This window comes from Stylophora pistillata, chromosome 13 (genome assembly GCF_964205215.1).
Source record: "Stylophora pistillata chromosome 13, jaStyPist1.2, whole genome shotgun sequence".
Lineage (NCBI taxonomy): Eukaryota > Metazoa > Cnidaria > Anthozoa > Scleractinia > Pocilloporidae > Stylophora > Stylophora pistillata.
The window spans coordinates 4,347,731-4,371,223 of NC_142531.1; the positions used below are offsets into that span (position 1 = coordinate 4,347,731).

The following is a 23,493-nucleotide window of genomic DNA, read 5'->3' on the forward strand; positions in this document are numbered from 1 at the left end:
TGCTCAGCTCTGAAATTATACTAATTTCCTCTATCAGGAGAAATTAGATGCTAATCACTCTTAGGGATCAAAGAGTTGAGGAACATGGGGGAAGGGGGTCAGGAGAAATTAGATGCTAGTCACTCTTAGGGATCAAAGAGTTGAGGAACATGGGGGGAGGGGGTCAGGAGAAATTAGATGCTAGTCACTCTTAGAGATCAAAGGGTAAGCACTCCCACACTGAAGATAGAGCGTTTGATAAAGTCATCAAGCTCCCTTTTCGACCACCAAGTCATTCAAGATAGTAACTAAATTGCTCCATATCTCAGCTAATTTGTTAAAAAAAAAACTCCTCTCAAAAATAGGAGTAGATGCCTCACATGAGAGGAGAAATTTTTATTAAAAAAATTACTCTAACAATTAAGACAATATAATTGATGATAATTATTGGAATTTTTAGACAAGTAATGTAAAAAGAATTTCGCCTCACAACAAATCATCAAGCCCTCACATACACACATAATGCTTCCATCATAGTTTGATATTTTCACCATTTATTAAGAATGGGATAACTAAATTCAACAATAACTTGTCCATAGTAACTTTTGAATCTATATACCAAAGTCAACTTTACTCCTAACAGTGAATATCAACAAATCAATGCTTTCTACACCGTAACTGTGACTTACAGTATTTTTAAAATAATTCTTTCAAAGAAAATATAATATTTTCATTTATTCTTTGGGAGTAATCATAATAAAATAGTATTGTAATGATGCAATTTTCTTTATGCAAAATGATCAATTATAGAAACTTTGCAACAGCGCAAAATCATGCTTTGTCCTTTAGAAAATATTTATCAACAGAAACTACCTTTATAATGAGACAATGTTGTAAACACTATTACACTTTTGGAGTAACAGAAGAAGTCATTATCAATTTAAACATATTATTTAGTGATGTCAAAATTCTTCAACATGCATATAGAGCAGAGTCCATGCAAACATGCAATTCAAATTGCAATGACAAAAAGATACTTTAACCAAATATTCTCTACAATATATTACAAAAATATTCATATCAATTTATCAATATTTATAGTGATTCCTATCAGAAAAAGATCAAAAGATTCATAAAAAATAGAAAATAAAACAGAATTATTGCATTATGCTTACATTACAGTAGAAAACAAATACCCTATACTAAGTTCACTTTTTGACAAAGCATTTTTTTCTTCTCTTGAAGTAAATTGCATTTAGTAGAATAGTCCATTTTACAGTTGTGTGCTTGGTTGCCAAGCCTTTGAATGGGAGTGAGGCTGAGGTTGACCTTGTTATGATAATACCTTGCTGCGTTTCAAATGTAAATCCCTTTGTTATCATGCTAACTAGATACAGGTCTCTATCAAGACAAGGTCACCTTCAACCTCACTCCAAATCAAAGGCTTGGCAACTAAGTACACAACTGTAAAATGGCCTATTCACAAACTTAACTACTTATTTAAATATATTGATTTGCAGAGATAAAATAAATCTTGAAACTTCTTTTAGGGCTTTAGAGAATGGCAGTTGTTTTGGCTACACTTCCCGACACCATGGAGAGGAAGAACAGACTCAACCCTTTCACTAGTCTCCCTCGCAGCCGTTTTTTTGGATGTCACGCATCGCACTGTTCTTTTGAGGGAGCGTTGCGTGACATCCAAAAAAATGGCTGCGAGGGAGACTACCCTTTAACTTGCAAGATATAATGAGGTATTCTCCTAACTGACTGCCATTTTTTCCTTTGAAAATTAGACAAGAAAATTCAACAACTTTACAACACAATTACTACTTTGCACTAGTTTTCAGCTGATCAGACAAGCATAGTTTTTTTATGCATACTATTAGCTAAATAATTTAGGATTTTTACAGCAGTGGAAGATTTCAGAAAATATGATCTTTAAGGCTGGGATACTCTGAGTAAGCAGTTATAGAAGTAATGATCTGGAGAATTTTGTGAAAATCTTTGTCCTTGTTGTATTTCTTTTTACTCCTGATATCTTACCTGTTACTCTGCTAGAAAGATATACATCACAATGAAAATGCAACTTCCAGAGAAATAAAGAAAACTAATAATTATACATTCCCTGAGAAATTACAAAAATTGCCAGAAACAATTGACCATCATTCACTTACAACTAAAAACCAACATCAACATATTTCAACCAAACAGCAAGTAAATAACGAAAAACAGTCAAACATGGTTTGATGCTACTCTGGTTTAAAGATTTATTGAATGTAACCGAAATTATAATTCATTGACCCAACATTACAACACTCCTGTCTAGTGCCTTCATTAGGGGTGATCTGATCGTTGCAACTGACAAGAGGCCCTTTTATATGATCACTAAGTAAATGTCATTTTTTTCTGACGAGGTGTAAGTAGGCATCAGATAGTAAGCTGCCATAATCACCATTTAAAGGAGCATGGGCAGCATATCAACTCTGCCTGCCCTCCTTTAAATCGTGAGGATGGCAGCTTACTACCTGATGCCTATTATTTTACACCTCGTCAGAAAAAATGGCCACTAACTAGTGAGCATGTAGAAGGGCCTCTTGTTGCAATGATCAGATCACCCCTGATGGAGGCACTACACAATGGTGGGTCAATGAATTGTAATTTTGGTTACTTTCATTAAATCTTTAAACCAGAGTAGCATCAAACCATGTCTGATTGTCCGCCTCGTTGATGTGTGAACTTATATCTAACAAAAAAACAGTGTTTTCTCATGTACATGTTCAACACAAAAGACTTCCTCAAGCTTAGATACAAAGATATCCAGCCAAAATTCTTGTGATCTCAAATTCTTGAGCTCAGATATAAAGTATAACCAAAAGCCCTCTTTCCATAATTCCTCTAAACCTATAACACTGCCTATAAAACTGATTTTGTGAGTATATTTGAGGTTTTGATAAGTTTTAGGGTATGAAAAATATATCTATATGTTAAAACAGAGATATTATAATGACCTCTTGGCTTTTTTCCTCTTTGCGGGACGAATGACAGAATCCTCATGAGCTCCCAAAGCTGTTTTAAAATAATAAAAGAAAAAATTAGTGAAATGGACTGATCTTCATTTGTGTTGCATCTCACTTTAGTACAAGGACACATTTAACATTAAATGAAATCAATTCCCCACAAAATTGAAAATATATTCCCACTTTATTACTTTATTTTCACACTGAAGTAGTTATGGCTTTTTGTAATCTTTATTTAGACACGATCAATTCATCAGCCTATAAAAATACATATCACATACGCTAAGATATTTAAAATTAAAACTACATACTATAACACTAAAGCTGTTTTCCGTGAATGCCGTGCGTTAGACTTTAAAAATGTTTAAAAATGCTTTAGTTATTAGAATGTGTAGAAAATTAGAGCTTGCTATGTTCAGCTCTACATTTAATTTGCTCCAGTTCCCAGCCAAAAACATGCTTAGAATTTCTCCTTTAGGTATCAACAACCTCTCAAGCTCACTGAAACAAACATTAAAGGTCTTGAGAGTAAAGAAAATGATCATCAACTAAAGAAGCTCTTGATAGTTGAACAAATTCTCCTTGTCAGCACCTTAGGAAATATGCGTGGAGTGCGGAGAGTAAGGCAATGGTATTGCAAAGGTCATGGGTTCAAATCTTGTACAAGCCTCTTTTTCTTTTTTTTTTTTTTCAGGCTTTATTATTCACTACTGTTATTGTTCACAGCTACAATAATCACTCTGATCTTTATGTATCAATCTACAGTTCAAGTACATGATATTCATATTTTCACAGTAGCACAGAGAATATCCATACTGGCGTTAGTGTATAAAGGATAGAAGGCTATTTAGTCATCAAATCAGCTATTTGTGACAAAAAAACCTCTCACTGTGATTAACTTGGTTTTCATTGCATAACACTGAAACATTGAGTTGCACTCTAACAACACCATACTACTTCTTTCAGTCTTAAACTCCTAGTAGTGATTGGCAAGTTACATCTCCCAGTAAATCAGCAACCAGGAACTGAGAATTCTTACAAAAATAAATCAGCTGTAAGGTGCTATGTTCTTGTAGTCATATACAGTATTCACATCAAGAACAATTACTTGTCAACAATGGAAAAACAGAAGGCCCGGCTCATACATAATAATGAGGCACATGGGTCAAGCTTATGCATGCAAATTCAAAATTTGGACACACATATGTTTAATTACCCACACTTGCATGCAATTATAGGTGCATTTTATGTGCATTTTTTGGTTAACATATATCAGAGCGGTACTGCAAAAGGGAGAATTACTTATGAGGTCCTGGGAGTTAAAAAGTTCCACTTACATGTTCTTCTGGTACCCACATGATTCCCACTGTAGCTTGCCTGGCTGTGCCCATTACCACTACTGTTCCCAATGTTCACATATGCTATGGAGCTATCATGGACAAAGCTAAGAGTTGGAGTTGAAACACGACTCCTTCTTTCTGCCAGATCTTCCTCAGAAAAGTGCTGCAGCTTTCCAGAGTGGAATTTGGGAGAAAATGTTTCATTCATTTCTTTAAGCTTTTGGCCTTCAAACTGTGTCTTATTACAATTGTTTTCCATCTTAATGGTACTGTCCTTACATGAAGCTGCCACAATAACTGAAGGTCTGTCATTGGTTGAGTCCTTTAATTCACTTTGTTCTAATCCTGATCCCTCTTTGGGTCTTACACTCTTCAAGATTTCAGAGTAAGAACCCCTGGAGATGTTTGAATGTGACAGTTCTGACTTAGAAAATGCAGACTCCTGCAAACTAGACTGTGCTGCTGTTCCAAAAACAACTGAATTTGAATCAGAAGTTGATATCACAGCTGCAGAGGTTGTATTTCCTTCACTGGAGGGCAGTGTAGCAACATTTGAGGGGCTGCCAGGAGTCAGTGCTTGCAGTCTATTTCTGTACAGCAAATTGAGTTGTTGCCAGTATCTCATGGAGCTTGCAAGGTCGATAAACTGCGTCTGCATGGGAGCTGTGTTACTGTTGGTTGAAACCAAATCAGCTGAGTTCAAACTGCTTCCTTGATGAACTGCCGTTGAAGATTCATTCCTTGGTATCATTGCAGCTCCATCTAAAACAGATGTATCTGATTTCTCCACATCTGTGTCTCCTTTCTCCTGTTTGACTTTCTCGCCATTAGGATTTTTTGCACTACTGGGTTGTGCTACTGACAGATAGGGGTAAACAAATCCGATGGGATACACATAATTCAAAGGGTATCCTGCTGGTACTGCCTGCTGTGTCAGTTGATTGTTGTTAACATCTGTGTTGTACATTGCTGGGTAGATACCATACTGTGTTTGGGCACCCAAAATATATGTTGGAGAAACTTGCTGATTGGACCAAGTTGTTTGAGTGTTTGTTCCAGCAATAACAACATTAGCAGCTGGCAAGGTTGACCTTGCAAGAGTCAGGTTTTGCACGTATTTGGTTCCTTGGCTCACTGTTGTTTGAACATTTGTGACAGGCAGTGTTGTTGGGGGCTCTGCAACTTGTGGACTATCCGTAACTGATTCTTGTGAGTCAAGTGCCAAGGCTGGAGTTTTCACTATTACTGTTTTCAAATCACTAGGCACCACTTTGCTCTCTTTGGCCAGTTCCTCTCCAGGAACTTTGTTAGAGATATGGATGCCATTCTTTGTCTCAAGGGTTACTGATGTAGTTGTCTGGGAAGGTATAGTGGCATCAATCTGTGCAGAAATGGATGGTGAGCTGACTTTTGATGCTTGCAAAAGTGAAGTTGCAGTTTCACTAAATGAAGTTTCTATGGAAGATCCTAAAGTTGATCTTTTGACTGGAAAAACATTTGCACTTGACCACAATACTTTGCGCCCTTCACAATAGGCTGACATTGTCTCAGAAGAGCTTGTGAGAATGTTTGGTGTCTGGGAAGATGAACAAGGCTTTGATGGTGTAGAGAGAGTAGTGGGTGGTTTTGTTGGTAAATTTCTTTCCCCAAAACTTAGAGAGTCAGTTATGATACTAGCTCTGCAACTCTGAGATGTATCTGCTTGTGCATTTTTACTAGATGGTACATTCAAAGTAGAGTTCACTGTTACTGTACTGGTAGTGAGAGATGTGAGTGAATAACAACGGATATTCTTCACATGCTCACGGTAACTGCCAGTGATTGCTGCCCTCTTGTTGTTCTCTGAGATTCTGGGCTGCCCCAATGAAATACCACTATGTGAGCTAGATTTTGGAGTGACAGTTACAGTTTTTACCACAGACGAGGAAACAGAAGTGTTTCCCATGGTAGACTTGGTTGTTTCTTTAGTGCCTGAATGTGCTCTTGCTAGTTGTTTTAACATGTCTGCAGCACTGTATTTGCTTTGATCTATATAGCAGTTGTAAATCAGCTGATGAACTTCTTCATCCAGATTCTCATCAGAGCTAGTACTACTTGATTCTGAGCAAGGACTCGCACTGTTGGCTCTTTGGCTGTTTGGAGAAGATAAACGCCGATCAGCTAAAAATCTGCTTCCAGAAAGCACCACAGGACTTGGAGGTGTCTCGCGGCTACTGCGACGAGTCCCGTAACTCGACTTCCGTAAGTTTGACTCTGAACTTGAAGAACCTCTACCACTCGCTAAGTCACCATTATTCTGCGATATATTCAGCCGCGATACTGTGTTTTTGGAAGAACTTAGTACTCCATTCGCTGACAGACCTCTACTGTCATTGGGAGTTTTGTAACCCGATAGCTGAAGATTGGAACCATTTGTAGATTTGTCGCTTGAGCCCAAGATCATGCTGCTGAATAATTCATTTGCCAGAGCATCTCCATCAGATTTCCCTGCTCTTAGGCTTGCTTTCCTCTGGTCGCTATGAGATGTTGGAGAGAACGAAGTGATTTGCGCGGTTACCGGTTTGTCTGCAAGCGATAAAGATGTCGGCATATGGTGAACAGTTCCCAAATTACGCAACGACGAATGCCTCTTTGTTACTCGTCCTCTACAGGCATTTCCCATAATTTTGTCCGATTCCACTTCCGTTCTCTTCAGCTTTCGCCTCCCCAGTTTAATCCCAAGAACAATGCTTTCTCCTTCATTGATCTGCACAGCTAAAACACCCAGATCTAGCAGACGGCGATCCTTGGAAATCGCCAAGCTACGAAGTTTGTTCGCTGCCTTCTTTGGTACTGGAAAGCTGACAGTGAGTGGAGTATCGCGATGACTACCTGTAGGATTCCTCATTTCCTAAACAGAGGAAATTATTCCTTGTATGATCTGAATAGCAAGCTTTCATTTACAACGCGATGGAAGATTTCTCACGTTGATGTGCACTCTGCGCACGAAAGCAAGTATCTAGTAGTGTAATAGAATACCTTGTCCATCAAAATTCCTTCACTTAGCCCATGCAGGTTGGCTAATTCTGGCAGGGGTATGGTGTGTGAAGGGCATTTGAGGGAAAAACCACAACTGTGGAGAAACCTTGTGTATCGAACTGAGACAAACACAGAGCCAGTCACGCGTAAAAAATTGCCTGTTCGATGAACGATTTGTCTTGTCACGATTTTGCATATATTGCCGATATGCAAATTAATTACTCTCTGTCTAAACTGACTCTGCTCAACGAGATGTTTTACTTAGTGGGGGTCTAGTCAGGATAAACTTAGCGCCTTTTCGGAGATCCAGTCTAATGTAATCCGATTAAATTTAATCCAGGGGAATTAGGCGTTATGCTGTCGAAAATCACTTATATTTGAACGGAATTTACTGTTTGCTTTGGAATGTAGCAACAAATTGCGGCAAACTTCACGGAATGTATTTCTCTGGTTCAATCAAGCGGACCACCGATTTTTTTTTGCTGAATATGGAAAACGAACTGATAAATACCCTCCTCCCCTCTCTAAAAAGGGGAGGGGCGTTCTCTGGGCACTCATTTTAAGAAAGAATTCATATCATGCAATAACAAAATTATACCCTGTACTGCCGAAAGGACTATTTTGAAAAATTTTCATCAGAAATACGGGTTGCACCGGATAGGTCCTTCCTACTAAACTTTGTGAAGCAAATCCTTTTTAAGTATATGTCCAAAGACTGCTGATAATTTGAAGCTTTCATATAGTTTAACCTGTTCTACAAGAATCTAGATTAAAAGTGTGTCGACGTTCAATAAAGCATCAAAATGCCGATGGATTGTGCTTTTAAATCAAAATCGAATTTAACTAAAAATTAAAATCTTCTACCCCTCCGTGACGTTTGGGAGGTCTTTGGAGCCATCCCGTTACTGAATCTATCTCCAGTCCCCAACCATATTTTTTCTGCGACTTCACTAGCTTTGCGTATTTTTACCAGTTCTAAATGGTCAGAGCTTAAATTTCACCCTCGGGTAGGGTGGAAAACACCCCCAGTGTAAAGCTAAAGGTTGAGCGGATATTATCTTCAGGCTAGAAGAAAATAACACAAAGGGGGAAGAAATGTCCATCATTTTAGGCACTGTAATCACTACTGTTAAACAAATTTAATGAGCCTGATAATAGAATGAAGAATCAAGATGTTATTCAACAGCCTGCGAGTAATCCTTGATTATCGCGCTTTAGTACGAGTGTTCTTTCGCTGCGGTGAGAAAGCTAAGTCTTAGGTAAAGCTACACGACGAGAGATCTGCCAGTGGTCTGGCACTGTTACCTGATCCCTTGCAAGTTTCTCGCCGGCTCGCTTACTCGCAGGCAAAGAAACACTCGCGCCGCAGCGCTAATATACTGAGGGCCTGCTCGCAGGTTCAATTTTTATTCAAAAGAAAAGAGAGTTAAAGGTTCTTGGTTAAAGAAAAGGAAAAATGACACTGACAAACGTAATTGCATGGGTGGTATGTGAGAGTAACTCCATTTTGTGGAATTTTCATGGCATCTAAACCGGTACTCACAGGGGTTCAAACCGCGAAAACGACTTTAGAGGTAATCAATTGATGAGAATGCGCTCTCCATCACTGAATTGCCATCACAGCGACAAACAATGTGAGCGAAAATCAGTTAACCGTTCGAAGAACAAGTCAAAACTAGGTAGTTCAGTGGGTAAGGGAGGGGAACATTACTCTGCGCGCTTCCCATCGCATGTATCGACTCTTTGTCCACGCTAGCCGAGTAACGATAATGCGTGACGGACCAGCGATTACGTGAAAACAAACAAACAAACAACATTTAAGAAGCACGAAAGAACAGGCGGGTACTCTTGAGGGTTTGTTTAATTTTTATAGTATCATTTACAACTGGATCACGACAACCGACAATCTGCTCAAGGGCTGGCATGTTCAAAAGACGATTAAGTTAACCCAGAACTAGTGCGAATCTTGGACAGAGCATTTTGATTTGCTGACAGGTTTGCCATTTCTTCTCTACTTTCTTCATTTTTGCTTAACGTTGGGCTGGCACTGCTTAAAACCCTTTTCTCTAATATGTGCTGTTAGAAGAGAGAAATTTACACAGATTAACTTTTAATCCTGGATTTAGCGCTGAACGACGGTCTTTCGAAAACAGCCGCCCCCCCCGAAGAAGAGATGTTTCATTCCGTTACTAAGCCATCGGTTGTTTACAAACTGAACAGATGATATGTTATCACGAAAATAAGTACCTCACAAAGCGTCATCAATAAAAAGTTCCTGAAATTTACAAATGTGCGTTAGGTGGTCTACTGAGCATGAAAAACCAACAACAACATCAACAAAACAAATCTCAAACAATTAAATGATATAATCGATAGACGATCTAATATAAATCTTACACCAAAAAACTGTCTATAACAGTTTGCTCTTGCTAAACATAGTGCCTTCTTTCAATCGTGGGGGGCATTTGCTCAGCAGACACTTTAGCTTTAGCGGTTTTCTCGGGTTTGACCGGTTTGAGCACGTAGCTGCACTCTTCCTCCCCAAGTTCCTTTTTCGCGCACTTGATGTACCTATCAATATAAGACTGTAGGAAGGGCAGCGGAGCGGACCCTTGGCTTAACACCTGGTAATGGAAATCCTGAAGAGTGAAATTCTTCCCCAAGGCTTCCTTAGTCTTGTTACGCAGCTGCATTAGCGCCAGTCTCCCCAGCATGTACGCCGTTGCTTGGCCTTGCACGCTCTGGTACCGAGTAACTTCCTTTACGGCAAAATCTGAAGTGTCCCACGCATATTTTTCAAACATCGCAAGGGCTTCAGTTCTAAGGAATAAAAATATTGATTACTACGAAAAATAAGAGAGATTTTGTGCAAACTACACACAAAGCATCTTGAAGTCGAGTTTGGGGAAGCTCCATGAAAACTTTAGGGCTTTCCGAGAGAAACGGGAAAAATCGAGATATTTCATTCAAACTGCATTCCTTCAAACTTCAAATAACGCATTTAAGGAGGGAGCAATGCAACTTAACTACAAGCTTGTTGCTTAAGAGATCTCAAAACCTCCTTCATTGCGGTTCCTCTTCTCCCGTGGTCATCAAAGTTTTTTAAGTTTGTTCGATCCGGTCCATGTTCCCTTCAAATTTTTCGAGCTACGACAATACTTGGTGTGTCACTTCTTTACAAGATTGATTTTCCCGCCATGTTTGACGAGCGGCCGCGACCGGCACAAAGCTCCGAGGGAAACCACTGACAAATAATGAGCCTTTCCGCGTTCTTAGCAATAGACTTGTGGTTAAGTTTCTCCTTCCTAAGGCCAGTGCAGAAACAAAACAACAGTAGGATGAACTTACCTATTGAGACCTCGATAATGTAGTCCAGTATCAACAATGAGTCGTACTGCACGCCAAGTCTGCAAAACAAAAACAAGAAAAACGAAAAAAACAGGGAAACAAGCAGACAACAAATATAAAAACCGGATCCTCCCTTAGTTCAAAGTCTGGATCCGCCACTGGGACTTTGAGGCCTATTTTTTTTAAAAACCACATCACTGAATCACGGAATTAAACAGACGGAGTTTTGATTGGCTTAGGAACATGATATCTGAGCAAGTATACTTCGGAAAAACAGAAGTCAGTGGTTCTTCACCACTGCACTGTTTTGGCACGATGTTCTGTTGTAGTTTCTAGTAAGACAATTATTTTTTTCGCTTTTATTCCAGTTTATCAACTATTAGGGGGGCAGGGAAAGGGTTAGTAATTTATTGAAAACTACCGCGCGCTCACAGAATAATCAATAAATGATGCATATCAGAGATGCACTTCCCAGGAATACCACCTCAGTTAGAGATGTTGGTGATGCAATGCATACTTCGTGGGCACTAGACTGAAAATAAAAAATTATTTCAATGTGTAGGATAAATGGGTAGATGGGAGCCTTAAAATTACTCAGGTTTCACACATACCTGCCACTTGACCATGCCATACTTTTGTAGTAGGTTGTCTTTGTATGTATCCGTGTCGTCAGAGAGCACAGGATTTTCACTGTATAATCCCCAGCCCTCAGTGAAAGCGGTGTAGTATGTGTTGTTATCCAGCCAGCCTGGTATTCCTCCGCACTGGTCAGCAAAGTGCTCTATTTGGCCTGAAAGCAAACCAAAATATATGAGTTAATACTCCAACTGGAACGAATCCTAGTGATGTACCGGTGGGAAATCAACGTCATCCGGGATAATATTGTTGTCCAGGTCTTCGTTTTCCGATCTTCGAAATACTGCACCACCATCTAAACCAAGCAGATCCAAAAATAAAAAAAAAACCTTACTTGGTAATTAATCTTGCGCTTTGTAACGCGCTCTGAGTTGTTTGCTAAGATATTCTTAGAGTGTTATCTTCGCCTTGTTATTGTCATGTTGGGGGAAGAGAAGGAAAACTCTAAAAAAAAAAAACAAATAAAACAAAACAAAAAAAAAAAACAGTGAGGATTGTTTATTCAAGGAAAGCCCCCTCCATTTTCGAACAAGTGGTAGCCTTCTGGTTCACGCACTTGGCTGCGCACTGAAAGATGCGGGGGAGAGAGCTTTCAGCGGAACCTGAACTCCCCATTAAAATGGAGTAGCAATACTCGAAGTTGCTGAATAAAACAAGCGAACTATGCCGATACCTTACCTTGCACCTGAGTATGGTGACCAGGCCTGGCCTCGTGACCGGTAACGGACCACTCCTGGAAGATTGGGCCGTAGTCTTTCAGAAAGAACGGAAGACCAAAGTAAGTGGGTTTGGAACATTCTGCATCAGACGGCATAAAAAACTGAGCGCCATTGGAAGGATTGTAATGTGGTAACATCTCTACTGGACAGTTTGGAACTGTGTTCTTGGGACCAGTAAAGTAGAATGCCTTTGTGATCTTGGGATATAGCATGCCCATTACTTGACGACAGTACCGCGCCCACCTGGGAATAGACAACAATTCAAGGTTAGGGTTTTAAATTTCCATTCAGTGAACGACTAGAAAGTGACAGAAAAGCTAAACTTACAACAAAAATACTTTTGTTAACTTTTAAGTGGGCAAAGAAACCCAGCACGAGGATAAGAAAGTGTCTGCATTTCAGAAGTTTCTCATTTGGGATATTAAGTGGCTGAGATTAAGAAATGGTGTCTACTGGTGGCAATGCTATTTTATCGTTTGACCCGTCCTGCCCCGCTCGCGCAACCCCATTGAAAACCACAGTAAAAGCTGAAATGTGTAGGGCCGGACGAGTTAACGAGATAAGAGCTGGTCAGGAAAAAGCCTTCCGATCCTAGTGCACTTGTTCGGCCCTTCTACATAGTCGATAAGTACATAATACTTGTTGAGTGGGACTTGTGTCGTAAAAACCAAAACAATAGTAATCACAACAGTCAATCAGAAGAAGGGAAAACATCACGACCAGCCAATGAGAATTCAAAGTAACAACCAGCAAACGTTCTCAGAGCGGGAAACAGCGAATGGCCCAAGTCACGTGATGTTTAGAAAAAGTGGCGCGAGTTTTCTAGACCAGTCACAGACCGCGCGAAGTGAAGCAAAACCAAGGCAATTCTCCACTCCACCGAAACTTGCTCTAACTCAGATTTCATACTTGTTAACAGCCTTCCACCTCACTGGACAGAACCGAGCAGCTGTCTCAGGACTTGTACATTTCTTGAAAGCGTTTTTATCCGATTCGTTTTTGGGAAAAGAGCCATTGTTATGCCACATGCTGGTGGAGTTCAGAACATTGCGGAATGCCTGAATAGCTTCTGCCTTATTTGATTTCCCTGTGTACTTTCTTGCAATATCCACTACCTGAAATACAAAAAAAATGTAACGTTCTAGGAACAGGATGCATTGAATCACACGAATAACCTCTTCACTTCTAAGATCTGAATATCAATTCTCAGCACTGTCTGCCTCACATTTCTCACAATATTAACTCAGAGAACTTGAGGATAAATAAAAAACTGTCCCCAATTTGATAATTTTCTATCTTCTCATCATATTTCCGTTTAGGAACGCACTAATGTAGCACAGAGAAATTCCTTTCAGGTCATTTTCATGAAAAAGAAAAAAAATCTCCATGCTGACCAATATCAAAATGCTTTTACACAGGACATAAGATCAAAGTAAAGCCTTTTTTAAAACACATTTGAAACAGAACCTTTTATTTGGGAGCTACCTTGCAGCACCACAGTTTCTTTAGAAACTTTCACCCTTTAACAAATCCAGTGGCCTGGATAAGAGATCTTTCTCTTTTTCCTCTCTTTTTGTCTTTGTCACTCTGGAGAGTGCATGAGCAGGTGAACTTACCTGACCGTAGAAAAAATCCAACTGTCTCTCTCCTTCAGCAAAAATCTCCTCAGGTGAAATGTCAGTTGTTGTAAAATATGAAAGAATCATTTTGTATGATTCTTTGCCATTCAACTTCTCTCCAGTAGGCAGGATTTTTGTCGTGGGTTGACTTTTGTTGGCAACACCATCAGTGTACACATAATCAACAGGCAAGTTGGCCAAACCACTTGCAAAATCATTTGGTAAACAGTGCTTTTTATGCTCATTCTCAAGGTAGTTTATCAGATCTAACAAAGGCTGGCCAACACCTTCTTTCAATGCTTCTTTTAGTGAATCATTCACACTCATGCCACCGTGGGCACTGGACCATTTCTGCTCCACGCCATCCTCCAGTTTAGCTAGGTAGTGCGAGTTCAAAATATACTTCTTCACAAAGTCTTCACTGAGGATACCTTCAGCATTATTAGCCAGTGAAAGCTGAAGGAATTTCTCCTTCAGAGCATCCACACCAGCTTGACAGTCAATAACTGTGCGTATCATCCCAGCTTTCACACCTAACTTGAGATTGTCCCTACAAAAAATTCAAAAGTATAAAAAAAAAATACTGACTAAAAATACAGGTATGGATTCAACCTATAATGGACCTACATCCCATTTAAAAAATTACTATTACTGATAAAAAAACACCTATAGATCACTTCTAATACATGCATACATACCTATAACGATCAATTGGAGTCTTGTGACTTTTGAAAGTACTAATAACTACCTCCACATCCTTGTAAGATTTGGGTCTAACATAATGAACATAAGCACCAATGATGCTGTAAAGTCCACAAATTGGCTGCCAACAGAATACATCAGGGCCCAGCATCCAGTCTCCCGCATAGTAATTCTCACTGTATGGAGCACCAAATGTATGCTGGAGAAAATGCTTAACCTGAAAGGGAAATCATGATTAAGAACCACTGACCAAAATTATCATCACACAATTTAGGGCTCCCCCCAAAATAACTTGGCTGATAGGCAAACAAATACAGTATCATAATTTATTCTTGTTTTAATGGCACTGTTAGTATTCAACTGCTGAAAAATATGCATTCTTAGTCTGACTATGCACATTAATACAGAGAAATAACAATGGTTACAACAGGGCTGTGGTCGAGAAGCACCCAGTGGCCCCTGGCGCCTTACTTTTGCTCTTGGGTGACTCAGGAATCTTAGTTTTTTCATAAAAAAGCATATGCCGGGTACCCTGGATTTGACAGCTTCAGAGCACTGGGCTCCCTTCAATTTTTCTTAGAGCACAGCCTTGTCTTGGCTATGAAAATAATAATTTTAAAAGTGAGAGTGATTTCTGGTTTGAGAGGTATTCTTCCTGTTTCTAATAACTATGGTGGCCTAGCAGTGCCATAAGAAAATATACAAAATATAGATGTGTTTTCACTTTAAAAGAATTATTTTTATTTGATTTTTATCTGATGTCTTTTCATTTCAACTTTTTTTCAGTTTTATTTTAAGAAAATTTTATTTCCATCATTTTGGTTCAATATAGATTTAGTTCCCTTTTTTCAGCATTATCCCATGTATGTGTGAAGCTTATGAAGTTTTGCCAGAAGACTTCAATATTTTGATATTAAGTATACAGACTATGAAGTCAGCGTGGAAAAAATTCGTGAGGCTGTCCAAGAGGAATTACAAGGTCCTGGAAAACTCTTGGGTTATTGACGGATGCAGCAAAAACTTCGTGAAATTCATGAGTTAAACGTTCCTCGTGATGTAGTCCATGGGATAATGGTACAACAAGAACCAGAAGGACATGACTCAAGAGGTGGGGTGGGAGTTTTAAAAAGGCCAAAAAGGAAAAATGCATTGGTCTCAGGTGTAAGTATTAAGTTGCTATCATATTATTATTATTATTATTATTATTATTATTATTATTATCGTTAAATATTCTTTATCAAACAAACCCAGTTTCAATTTTTCCCCCCTGGAAGGTAAGGGCAAGGGGTGTTATTTCCAAAAAAATACTAAAGCTCGTGTTTTGAGAGTTTGGATATTTTCTAATCTTTCACTTAGTTCACTTTTTTGACTTTCATAGACTATACTATGTCTTGCAATGGCCATGATAAGTTATGTGGATACCAGAAGTCCATGTTTCCATTGTGTGTTTATGGGGGAATGGATACCTACAGTGGATGGGCTAATTTCTTGAGTGTGGACCACAAATAATGATCCTAAAGTTGTAGGAAGGTTTTATTTTGAGTATTTATGTGAATCTAAAGGTATGATAAGACACTGTCAGACAGTGATATAAGGCATAATTGCCATCATGAATTATGCAATAGATGAAAAGTCATTGAGGGTTTTGATCCTTGATAAAACACGAGCTGTGAGCTTTTTATACAGCTTAAAAGCACTGATACTTATTTCACAGAAAACTTAATGTGGTTTGGTAAATATTCAGAACAAATCAACTGTGGCATTCTGTTCAAGCTCAGTGGGCCCTTAATCAGGCCCCTCATTGTTGAGTGATACTTCACACTATAGGGTCAGCTGGCAGCAACATTGGGAATACTACAAATGAGATATCAATACTGGGACTTCTACAAAGTGTTCTTGAAATCACAGAGCACAACTCAGTGGTTTCCTTTAGGTATCTTTATCTGTATGGTCTGTATGTCCACAGATGGCTTGAGGAGTTTACCAAGTTATAGCATTTTACTGAGAGGTACTGATAATGCTATTTTAGTGGCCATCAGGCAGGCTTAGATAACTTCATTGAAGAAACCCTTTCTGATTTAACAGTGCGCACTTCTACTTCATCTTTTTCACTGTTATCTGCATCATCACCGATTTTAATAAATCGCACATGAATAACCTTGAGGTTGGTGATTTGGCTTGTTTCTTTCCAGGAAGGGCCCCTTTGTCCTTCTAAAATGTCACAGCTAATGCCCTCAAGAACATTGAAATGATGTTTACATGCCTTCTTGATGTTCTCAATTGTCATTTCTAGCATTAGGGGCACACTTGTCAAAGCACCAATTCGTGAATACTTTTGGTAGTTCCCTTGGATATGTAACAACAGCCTTTGCACTGTCATGTATTCCATTGTGTCATTATCCTCTTTACGTAATCGTTTTTTGCAACATTTTCTCTTATTTTGGCAAAGTCCACTTTGTTCTTTCATCTAGACATAATTCAAGGTGTCCAGACAAAATAGTTACTGTAAAACTGCACAAAACTTTCTTCTATATGCAAACGAGCTTGTGGGTATGGCTGATGCATGCCCCAATTGCATTATGGTCTATGGCACTCCTAGGCCACGGACTCAGTTTAGTTTCAGTTTTGTTTTGTTTTTAAACTCAAAACAATGCCGAAAAAATGGAACTAAATCTATATTAAACCAAAATGAAATAAAATTTTCTTAAAATAAAACCGAAAAAAAGTTAAAATGAAAAGAAATCAAATAAAAAGTGAAACCATGTCTACGTTGTAGTTCAATTTTATCCTTGGTTCAAATTTTATTTCCCTTTGTTTCAAACTCATTATCATACATTAACATGACTGGGAACAAAGGAAAATAAAATATGAACCAAGGATGAAATTGAACTACAACATCTATATTTTGTATATTTTCTTATGGCACTGCTAGGCCACCATAAATAACCCTTTCGTGTAAATGGCGGATTTATGACAAACTATTTCGAAGTAACAAGAAGAGTTCGCCAAAGCTGTCCACTTAGCCCCTCTTTATTTATTCTTGCAGTCGAGTTGTTAGCCCTTAAGATACGCCAAAACAGGAACTGCGAGGGCATATATTTACCGAACAACCAAGAAGTAAAAATTTCTCAATTTGCAGACGATACAACCATAACAACTAACAACACGGACTCTCTTAAATCGCATCTCCAAACAATTGAAGTATTCGGCACCGTCTCAGGCTTAAAGTTAAATAAGAAAAAGACTAAAGCAATGTGGCTGGGTACAATGAAACACAGTAACTCGAATATATTAGAATTTAAAAGCACAAAGAACCCTATTAAAGTTCTAGGCATGTTTCTATCGTACAATCAAAATAAAAACATCGAAAAGAACTTTCTTAGCAGGATTCGACAGATGAAAACCAAATTAAATCTATGGCTTTCCAGAGATTTGATGCTATACGGAAGATCATTATTAGCTAAAATGTTAGGAGTATCTCAGTTAGTCTATGCAGCATCCATGCAGACTGTTCCACCTTTAATAATAAAAAAATGTTCAAACAGAGCTCTTTTCATTCTTGTGGAAAAACAAAAAAGACAAAATAAGAAGAACGGTCATGTACCAACCTCTTGCGGAAGGAGGTCTCGATTTCATAAACTTTTCTGTAGTAGTAAAATTGTAGCGCCTAGCTTGGATAAGTCGGTTATTAAGCAGCAGCACCGACTTGTGGAAAGCAATTCCAAATTATTATTTCAATACTTATGGGGGATTAAAATTCCTTCTTAAATGCAACTATAATGCCGCCTCCATAAATAATGGTTTACCTACTTTCTATCGGGAGCTTTTAAAAAATTTTCAAGAGTTTAAAGATAAGACGAAAATATTTACGTATGGCAAATTCCTGCTATGGAATAACGAGGAAATAACTATTGATAAAAATACGCTTTTCTGGAAATCTCGGTTTAAGAAGAACATCCTCTCTCTACAAGATATCCTAAATGCTGATGGAAACTTTCTTACATTCCAACAATTTCAAAATAAGTTCAACATAAAAACAAATTATTTCCACTATTTCCAACTCATAGCAGCTATTCCAACTGACTTGAAGAAAAAACCCAGGGAATGTGAAGCTCCCTTGCATGAGCTACTGAACACTACTACGATATCTTTGTTTCCTGGAAGCAATCTCATAGATTTGGCACACATGCGCTGCAAACACTACTATAAAATACTTAATAAAAGCCCCACAGTAGAACCAACTGGCATCAAAACCTGGAAAGTCAATTTTGCCGATACTCATAAAGAATGGAAAAACAAATTTTCTTCTGTATATCAATCAGTGAAAGACAACAAGTTAAGACAGTTTTCATTTAGATTATTGCATCGAATTATAGTAACCAAAAAAGAACTGCACAAATTTCGATTAACTGATGATTCAACTTGTACCTTTTGCCCTAATTTAGATTCAATAGAGCATACTTTTCTGGATTGCTCCGAGACAAACTCTTTTTATTATGAAGCGTTAAGGTGGTTTAACCACGTAAACGAGACCAAAATTGAACTTTTTAACGAGCAAATTACCTTTAATGAAATACCCGACTTTCATCAATTATCAGAATACCCAAGACGCAGACTACACTTATTTGTTATTCTTTTGAAACAGTATGTCCACAGCTGTAAGTGTCTTGAGAAAAAACCAATTTCAAAAGAATTCCAAAATAAAATGTTGATGCAATGGCAAATAGAGAAATGTGCTCTTCACTAATTCTGCTTCTCCCCTTCGAAAAATCAATACTTTAAAAAGGAAGTAAAGACTCGAAACGATATATCTATAGCTATACGTAAGTTCTACTGTAATAATGTAGATTGTAAGTAACTTGTAGGTGCCTTTTGATTGATATTTTGTAATTTTTTATTTTCTTATTTTTTTCTTCTGTCCTTTATTCTTTTTTACTTGTTTTTTCTTTTATTCCTCTATTCTGTATTGTACTGTATTGTAGTTTCTTCTTAGCTGTATCACGTTTTTTGTATTAGCCAATGTAATGTAAATTGTATATGTATGTGTGTACATTAAAAAAAAAAAAAAAAAAAAAAACCCTTTTGTGCCCAGGATCTCTTTAGTAATTCTCCTTACTTTCCAAGATACATTTCTTATGATTTTAGTTCTGAGAAGTTGGTACTGAATCAGCAACAATACCCCTATAGGATATTTTACTTTATTTTCATAATGTTTTCTTGATATTGTATTGATATTGTAAGGAGAAATTCTGTTTTGGTCACTCATGGGAGTATAGAGTTAAAAATAAATTATACAAATTCTCTCTACGAGTTCCTTAGCAGCATAGAACACTACATTCTTAAGTTTGTAAATTCATACTGAGGTCTAATGTGCCATTCCAAGAATGAGGAATGATTAAGCAACCATGCCTAGGTGAGGCTGAGTTTGAATATTTTTCACTTCACATACCTCCTCCACCTGCAAAAGGCTATTTTGAAGCATTTTCACAAGGACCTTGTCTGGTTTCATCTAAATATTGTAACTCCATTTTAAATATTGTACCTGAGAAAGTGCCTTGACTTCTCTTGGTTTCATTTTGTCCTCATCAATTTCAATGCTTTTTATTTCTTGAAGCAGTTCTTTAGCTTTATCTGTCTTTTGTTTCAAATATTTTGGATCCGGGTTGTAAGGTGCAAACCTATAAAATAACAGCTCATTAATATACTACAGTAGAACAGTTGGAACACCATAACAGTTTTGAACACTTGAATCACTCATGGCTGTCTAAATAGGTCACAAGGTACAAGAAATTCGATGCACGATGGATTGTACTGGACTGTTCAGAACAAGTGTCTTCTTAGACAAGAACAGGCCAAAAACATTCTGTGGAGCCAAAAGGTCATAGATGCACATGTATAATGTGTAGTGCATTTGAATATATTAGCCTATTTGCTGATTATTATGACTTTACAGTCACCACCACCCGACGAAAATCATTACCTTTTGCTGCATTGGTTGATTGGATATGTACATGTATACAACTTTTCTTAAATCTTTTCATTAGCATTTAATTTTTGGCTGCAATCAAACTAACAGGCTTTCATTTCATCACATCATTCTGTCAATACATACACCTCACGGTTCAATATATAATAGACTTGGATATTTTGTGAGTTATGTAGTATTTTTCCAAGCCCCACAGAGGTGAGTACTAATACAAGCAATAAGCAATTTGTCTGCTTGTATTGTAAGTCAAACCATTGAATAAAGGATTTATTATTTCACTTTTATTTCATTTTATAGCATCTTAGTTTTTAGTTTCCAGAATAAATCCTATCTGAGCATAGTGTTGATCAAATATGGCCTGTGTGAGAAATGAAAACAACACAAGCCAAGCTAATTAAGAACTCCTAAACAAGCTTTCTGATATACTTGTTGGCACATTTTGAATCACTGTTATAAAGGCAACAGTGTGGGAAAGTTTTGAGGAAATCTTCTGCCAATATCGATTATATATTATCCAAATCCTTGTAAAGATTAATTGGGACACTTTCAGAAACATGATACCCAAAGGCCTTCATGAAATGTGAGCTTTATCTTCTAGAAATTATTCCTACAAGGGTCATCCAAGCTTACCCCCCCCCCCCCCACCTCCCTCAAGCAATAAATAATGGTAATTGAACTGAGTGGAGTGCAATTTGAATAGGTAATCACATGATTTCGAGTGCAATTTGGAATAAATAAGCACAAGTACATTTTTTCAAAGACTAACAACATTGCATGAGCCCTTAGGGTGAGTGTAATTTGTGGTCTTTGAAAAAATCTACAAGTGCTTATTTATTCCAAATTGCACAAGAAAATCATGTGATTATGTATTAATAATATACATGAAAAAATACGAGGTAGCTTCTCATAACTACACAGAAGAAAAACGTGCGCATCAGGTGCAAAAAATAATTTATTCAAACCCTGCAAGTGACATTGACCTTGACATTGACCAATCATTCTGACCAATCAGAATGTCTGGTTTTTTTCTTTCTTTGCACTGAATTAACCCTCTTCTACACTGAATTAACCCTCTACTGCACTGAATTAACTCTCTTCTGCCCTGAATTAACTGAAAGCTACATTCATCCGTTAACCAATCAGAACTGAGAAACTTTTTCATGTATATTATTAGGGCTGAAAACACGCATGATTTCAAAATCGAACAAGCGCACAGCGCGAATTCGATTTGAAATCACAAGTATGATTTCAGAGCTAATAATATATATGAAAACATTTCTCAGTTCTGATTGGTTAAGATGAATGCAGTTTTCAGTTAATTCAGTGCAAAGAAAGAAACAAACCAGACATTCTGATTGGTCAGAATGATTGGTCAATGTCAATGTCACTTGCATATTCAGTGCAAAGCAACAAACAAACCAGACATTCTGATTGGTCAGAATGATTGGCCAATGTCAATGTCAAGGTCAATGTCACTTGCAAGGTTTGAATAAATTATTTTTGCGCGTGATGCGCGCGCTTTTCTTCTTTCTAGTTATGAGAAGCTTCCTCTTATTTTTTCATGTAGATTATTAATACGTAATCACATGATTTTCTCGTGCAATTTGGAAAAAATAAGCACTTGTAAATTTTTTCAAAGACCACAAATTGCACTCGCCCTACGGGCTCATGCAATTTTGTTAGCCTTAGAAAAAAATTTACTTGTGCTTATTCATTCCGAATTACACTCTAAATCATGTGATTACCTATACAAAACTGCACGACACGAGGTTCAGTTACCACTTTATTACATCCATTTTGAAATTTGGCCAAATACAGGACTTGGTCAATTCAAATAATTTACTGATGCAGTACTGAGCCACTTTTCAGACAAAAAGCAGAACCAGAAATGCTTTTATATCTTATTTTGTATACAAAACAGAAAGACTTTGACGTCATGTGTCAAAAACTCAGTCAAGAATAAAATGATGCAATTTAGAGCAAAAAATGGTGTGATTCCTGAATAAATCACTCCAATTAGAGCCAATCACGGCAAGAGTTCCATATAACCCCATACATTAATTATGCAAAGAGTGTTGCAAAGAAACCTTTCTATTTAGTCTTAGTGAAATGGAATGCATAATTAGTGTATGGGGTTACATGGAACTCTTTCCCCAATCAGATTACCGGGACCACCAGTGATTTCAAAATTGATGTAATAAATCACTACAACAACTGCAGTTTTCTGAATGTTCCAAGGATTCTTACCTAAATCGCATAGGGGGAGAGAGAACTGTTTATAATAGGGTTTTAAAGCGTGTTCATTTGCGACTTTCGTTAACGATAATTTATTAAAACTATATAAACGAATTACCGTAACGCTCTTGACTCTGTGGACATCAGACCTACGACTTTTAAATTACCTTTGCTTAGCATGTTCTTGCATATCAACAACATCTGACCGCCAAATGACGTAGTGCGTGTTTTGTTTATAGTGTTCATTATACACTCTCTTCAAGAAGTCAGACAGGTTCACTCGTTCGGCTTCTGCCGAGAATTTGCAAACCAAAGGCGTGCCGACGTTGCTTCCAGTCCTGCCTTTATTACCATCACCCTTGCCACCCTCGCAGGAAGGCTCCTTAGTAACAGCTACCATAAGAGTGATAAAACCCGCCAAAAACAGCAACGAAGCTATCACCAAAAGCACCCAAACCCAGAGAGGAATGGTGTGCTTCTCAAAAGGACGAAAGCTGAGCTCCTTCATCTCTAGCTCAGAGGATGTGGGAGAAGATCCCAGCATTTCCACCTTGTCGACATCTTTCTTCATCGAGACGGTCCCCTCCATTGCGATTAAAATTGAAGTACAAAATCGATGCAATTCTTTGTGACCTTCGTAAAGAAAACGAGGATCAGGCGCAGGAGTGCAAGCGCTCACGTCTCCAGTCAACGCATGGTTGGGTTCAATCCCGGGCAGTGGTGGGGGCCTTTTGCATCACGTGACTTTCAGTGATGGAAAGAGTAAATCAAAGTGTCCGACCTTTAAATCCCAGAATCTTACTTCATTAACTTCTTTTTTTTTTTTGGGTGGGGGGGGGGGGGCAGATTTCTTTGACTCGTGCGAAGAAAAAAAGCAACGTTCGTACGAGTTAA

At 38.0% G+C, this 23,493-nt stretch overlaps 2 protein-coding genes across 2 annotated transcripts; both read right to left on the minus strand.

Annotated features, from left to right (window-relative positions):
• Positions 1-341: 341 nt before the first annotated feature.
• LOC111322669 (uncharacterized) lies at positions 342-7,895 on the minus strand. Its single transcript, XM_022925807.2, has 2 exons — positions 4,334-7,895; positions 342-3,045 (listed from the first exon to the last, which is right to left on the minus strand). Exons 1-2 carry the CDS (start codon positions 7,221-7,223, stop codon positions 2,978-2,980), a joined length of 2,958 nt encoding a protein of 985 aa, XP_022781542.2. The 5' UTR covers positions 7,224-7,895; the 3' UTR covers positions 342-2,977.
• Positions 7,896-9,197: 1,302 nt separating this feature from the next.
• LOC111322627 (uncharacterized) lies at positions 9,198-23,310 on the minus strand. Its single transcript, XM_022925752.2, has 9 exons — positions 22,767-23,310; positions 19,921-20,056; positions 14,375-14,595; positions 13,674-14,226; positions 12,967-13,172; positions 12,017-12,300; positions 11,314-11,492; positions 10,703-10,761; positions 9,198-10,174 (listed from the first exon to the last, which is right to left on the minus strand). The coding sequence occupies exons 1-9, from the start codon at positions 23,186-23,188 to the stop codon at positions 9,784-9,786; spliced, it is 2,451 nt and encodes an 816-aa protein (XP_022781487.2). The 5' UTR covers positions 23,189-23,310; the 3' UTR covers positions 9,198-9,783.
• Between the last annotated feature and the right edge of the window lie 183 nt (positions 23,311-23,493).

Coding starts and splice junctions, on each gene's coding strand:
- LOC111322669 (XM_022925807.2), bottom strand. CDS start 7,223: ATGAGGAATCCTACAGGTAGTCATCGCGATACTCCACTCACTGTCAGC. Junction 3,046..4,333: donor TGTGGGTACCAGAAGAACAT/GTAAGTGGAACT, acceptor ATTTTAAAACAG/CTTTGGGAGCTCATGAGGAT.
- LOC111322627 (XM_022925752.2), bottom strand. CDS start 23,188: ATGGAGGGGACCGTCTCGATGAAGAAAGATGTCGACAAGGTGGAAATG. Junction 14,227..14,374: donor ACTCCAATTGATCGTTATAG/GTATGTATGCAT, acceptor AATTTTTTGTAG/GGACAATCTCAAGTTAGGTG. Junction 13,173..13,673: donor TGGATTTTTTCTACGGTCAG/GTAAGTTCACCT, acceptor TTTGTATTTCAG/GTAGTGGATATTGCAAGAAA.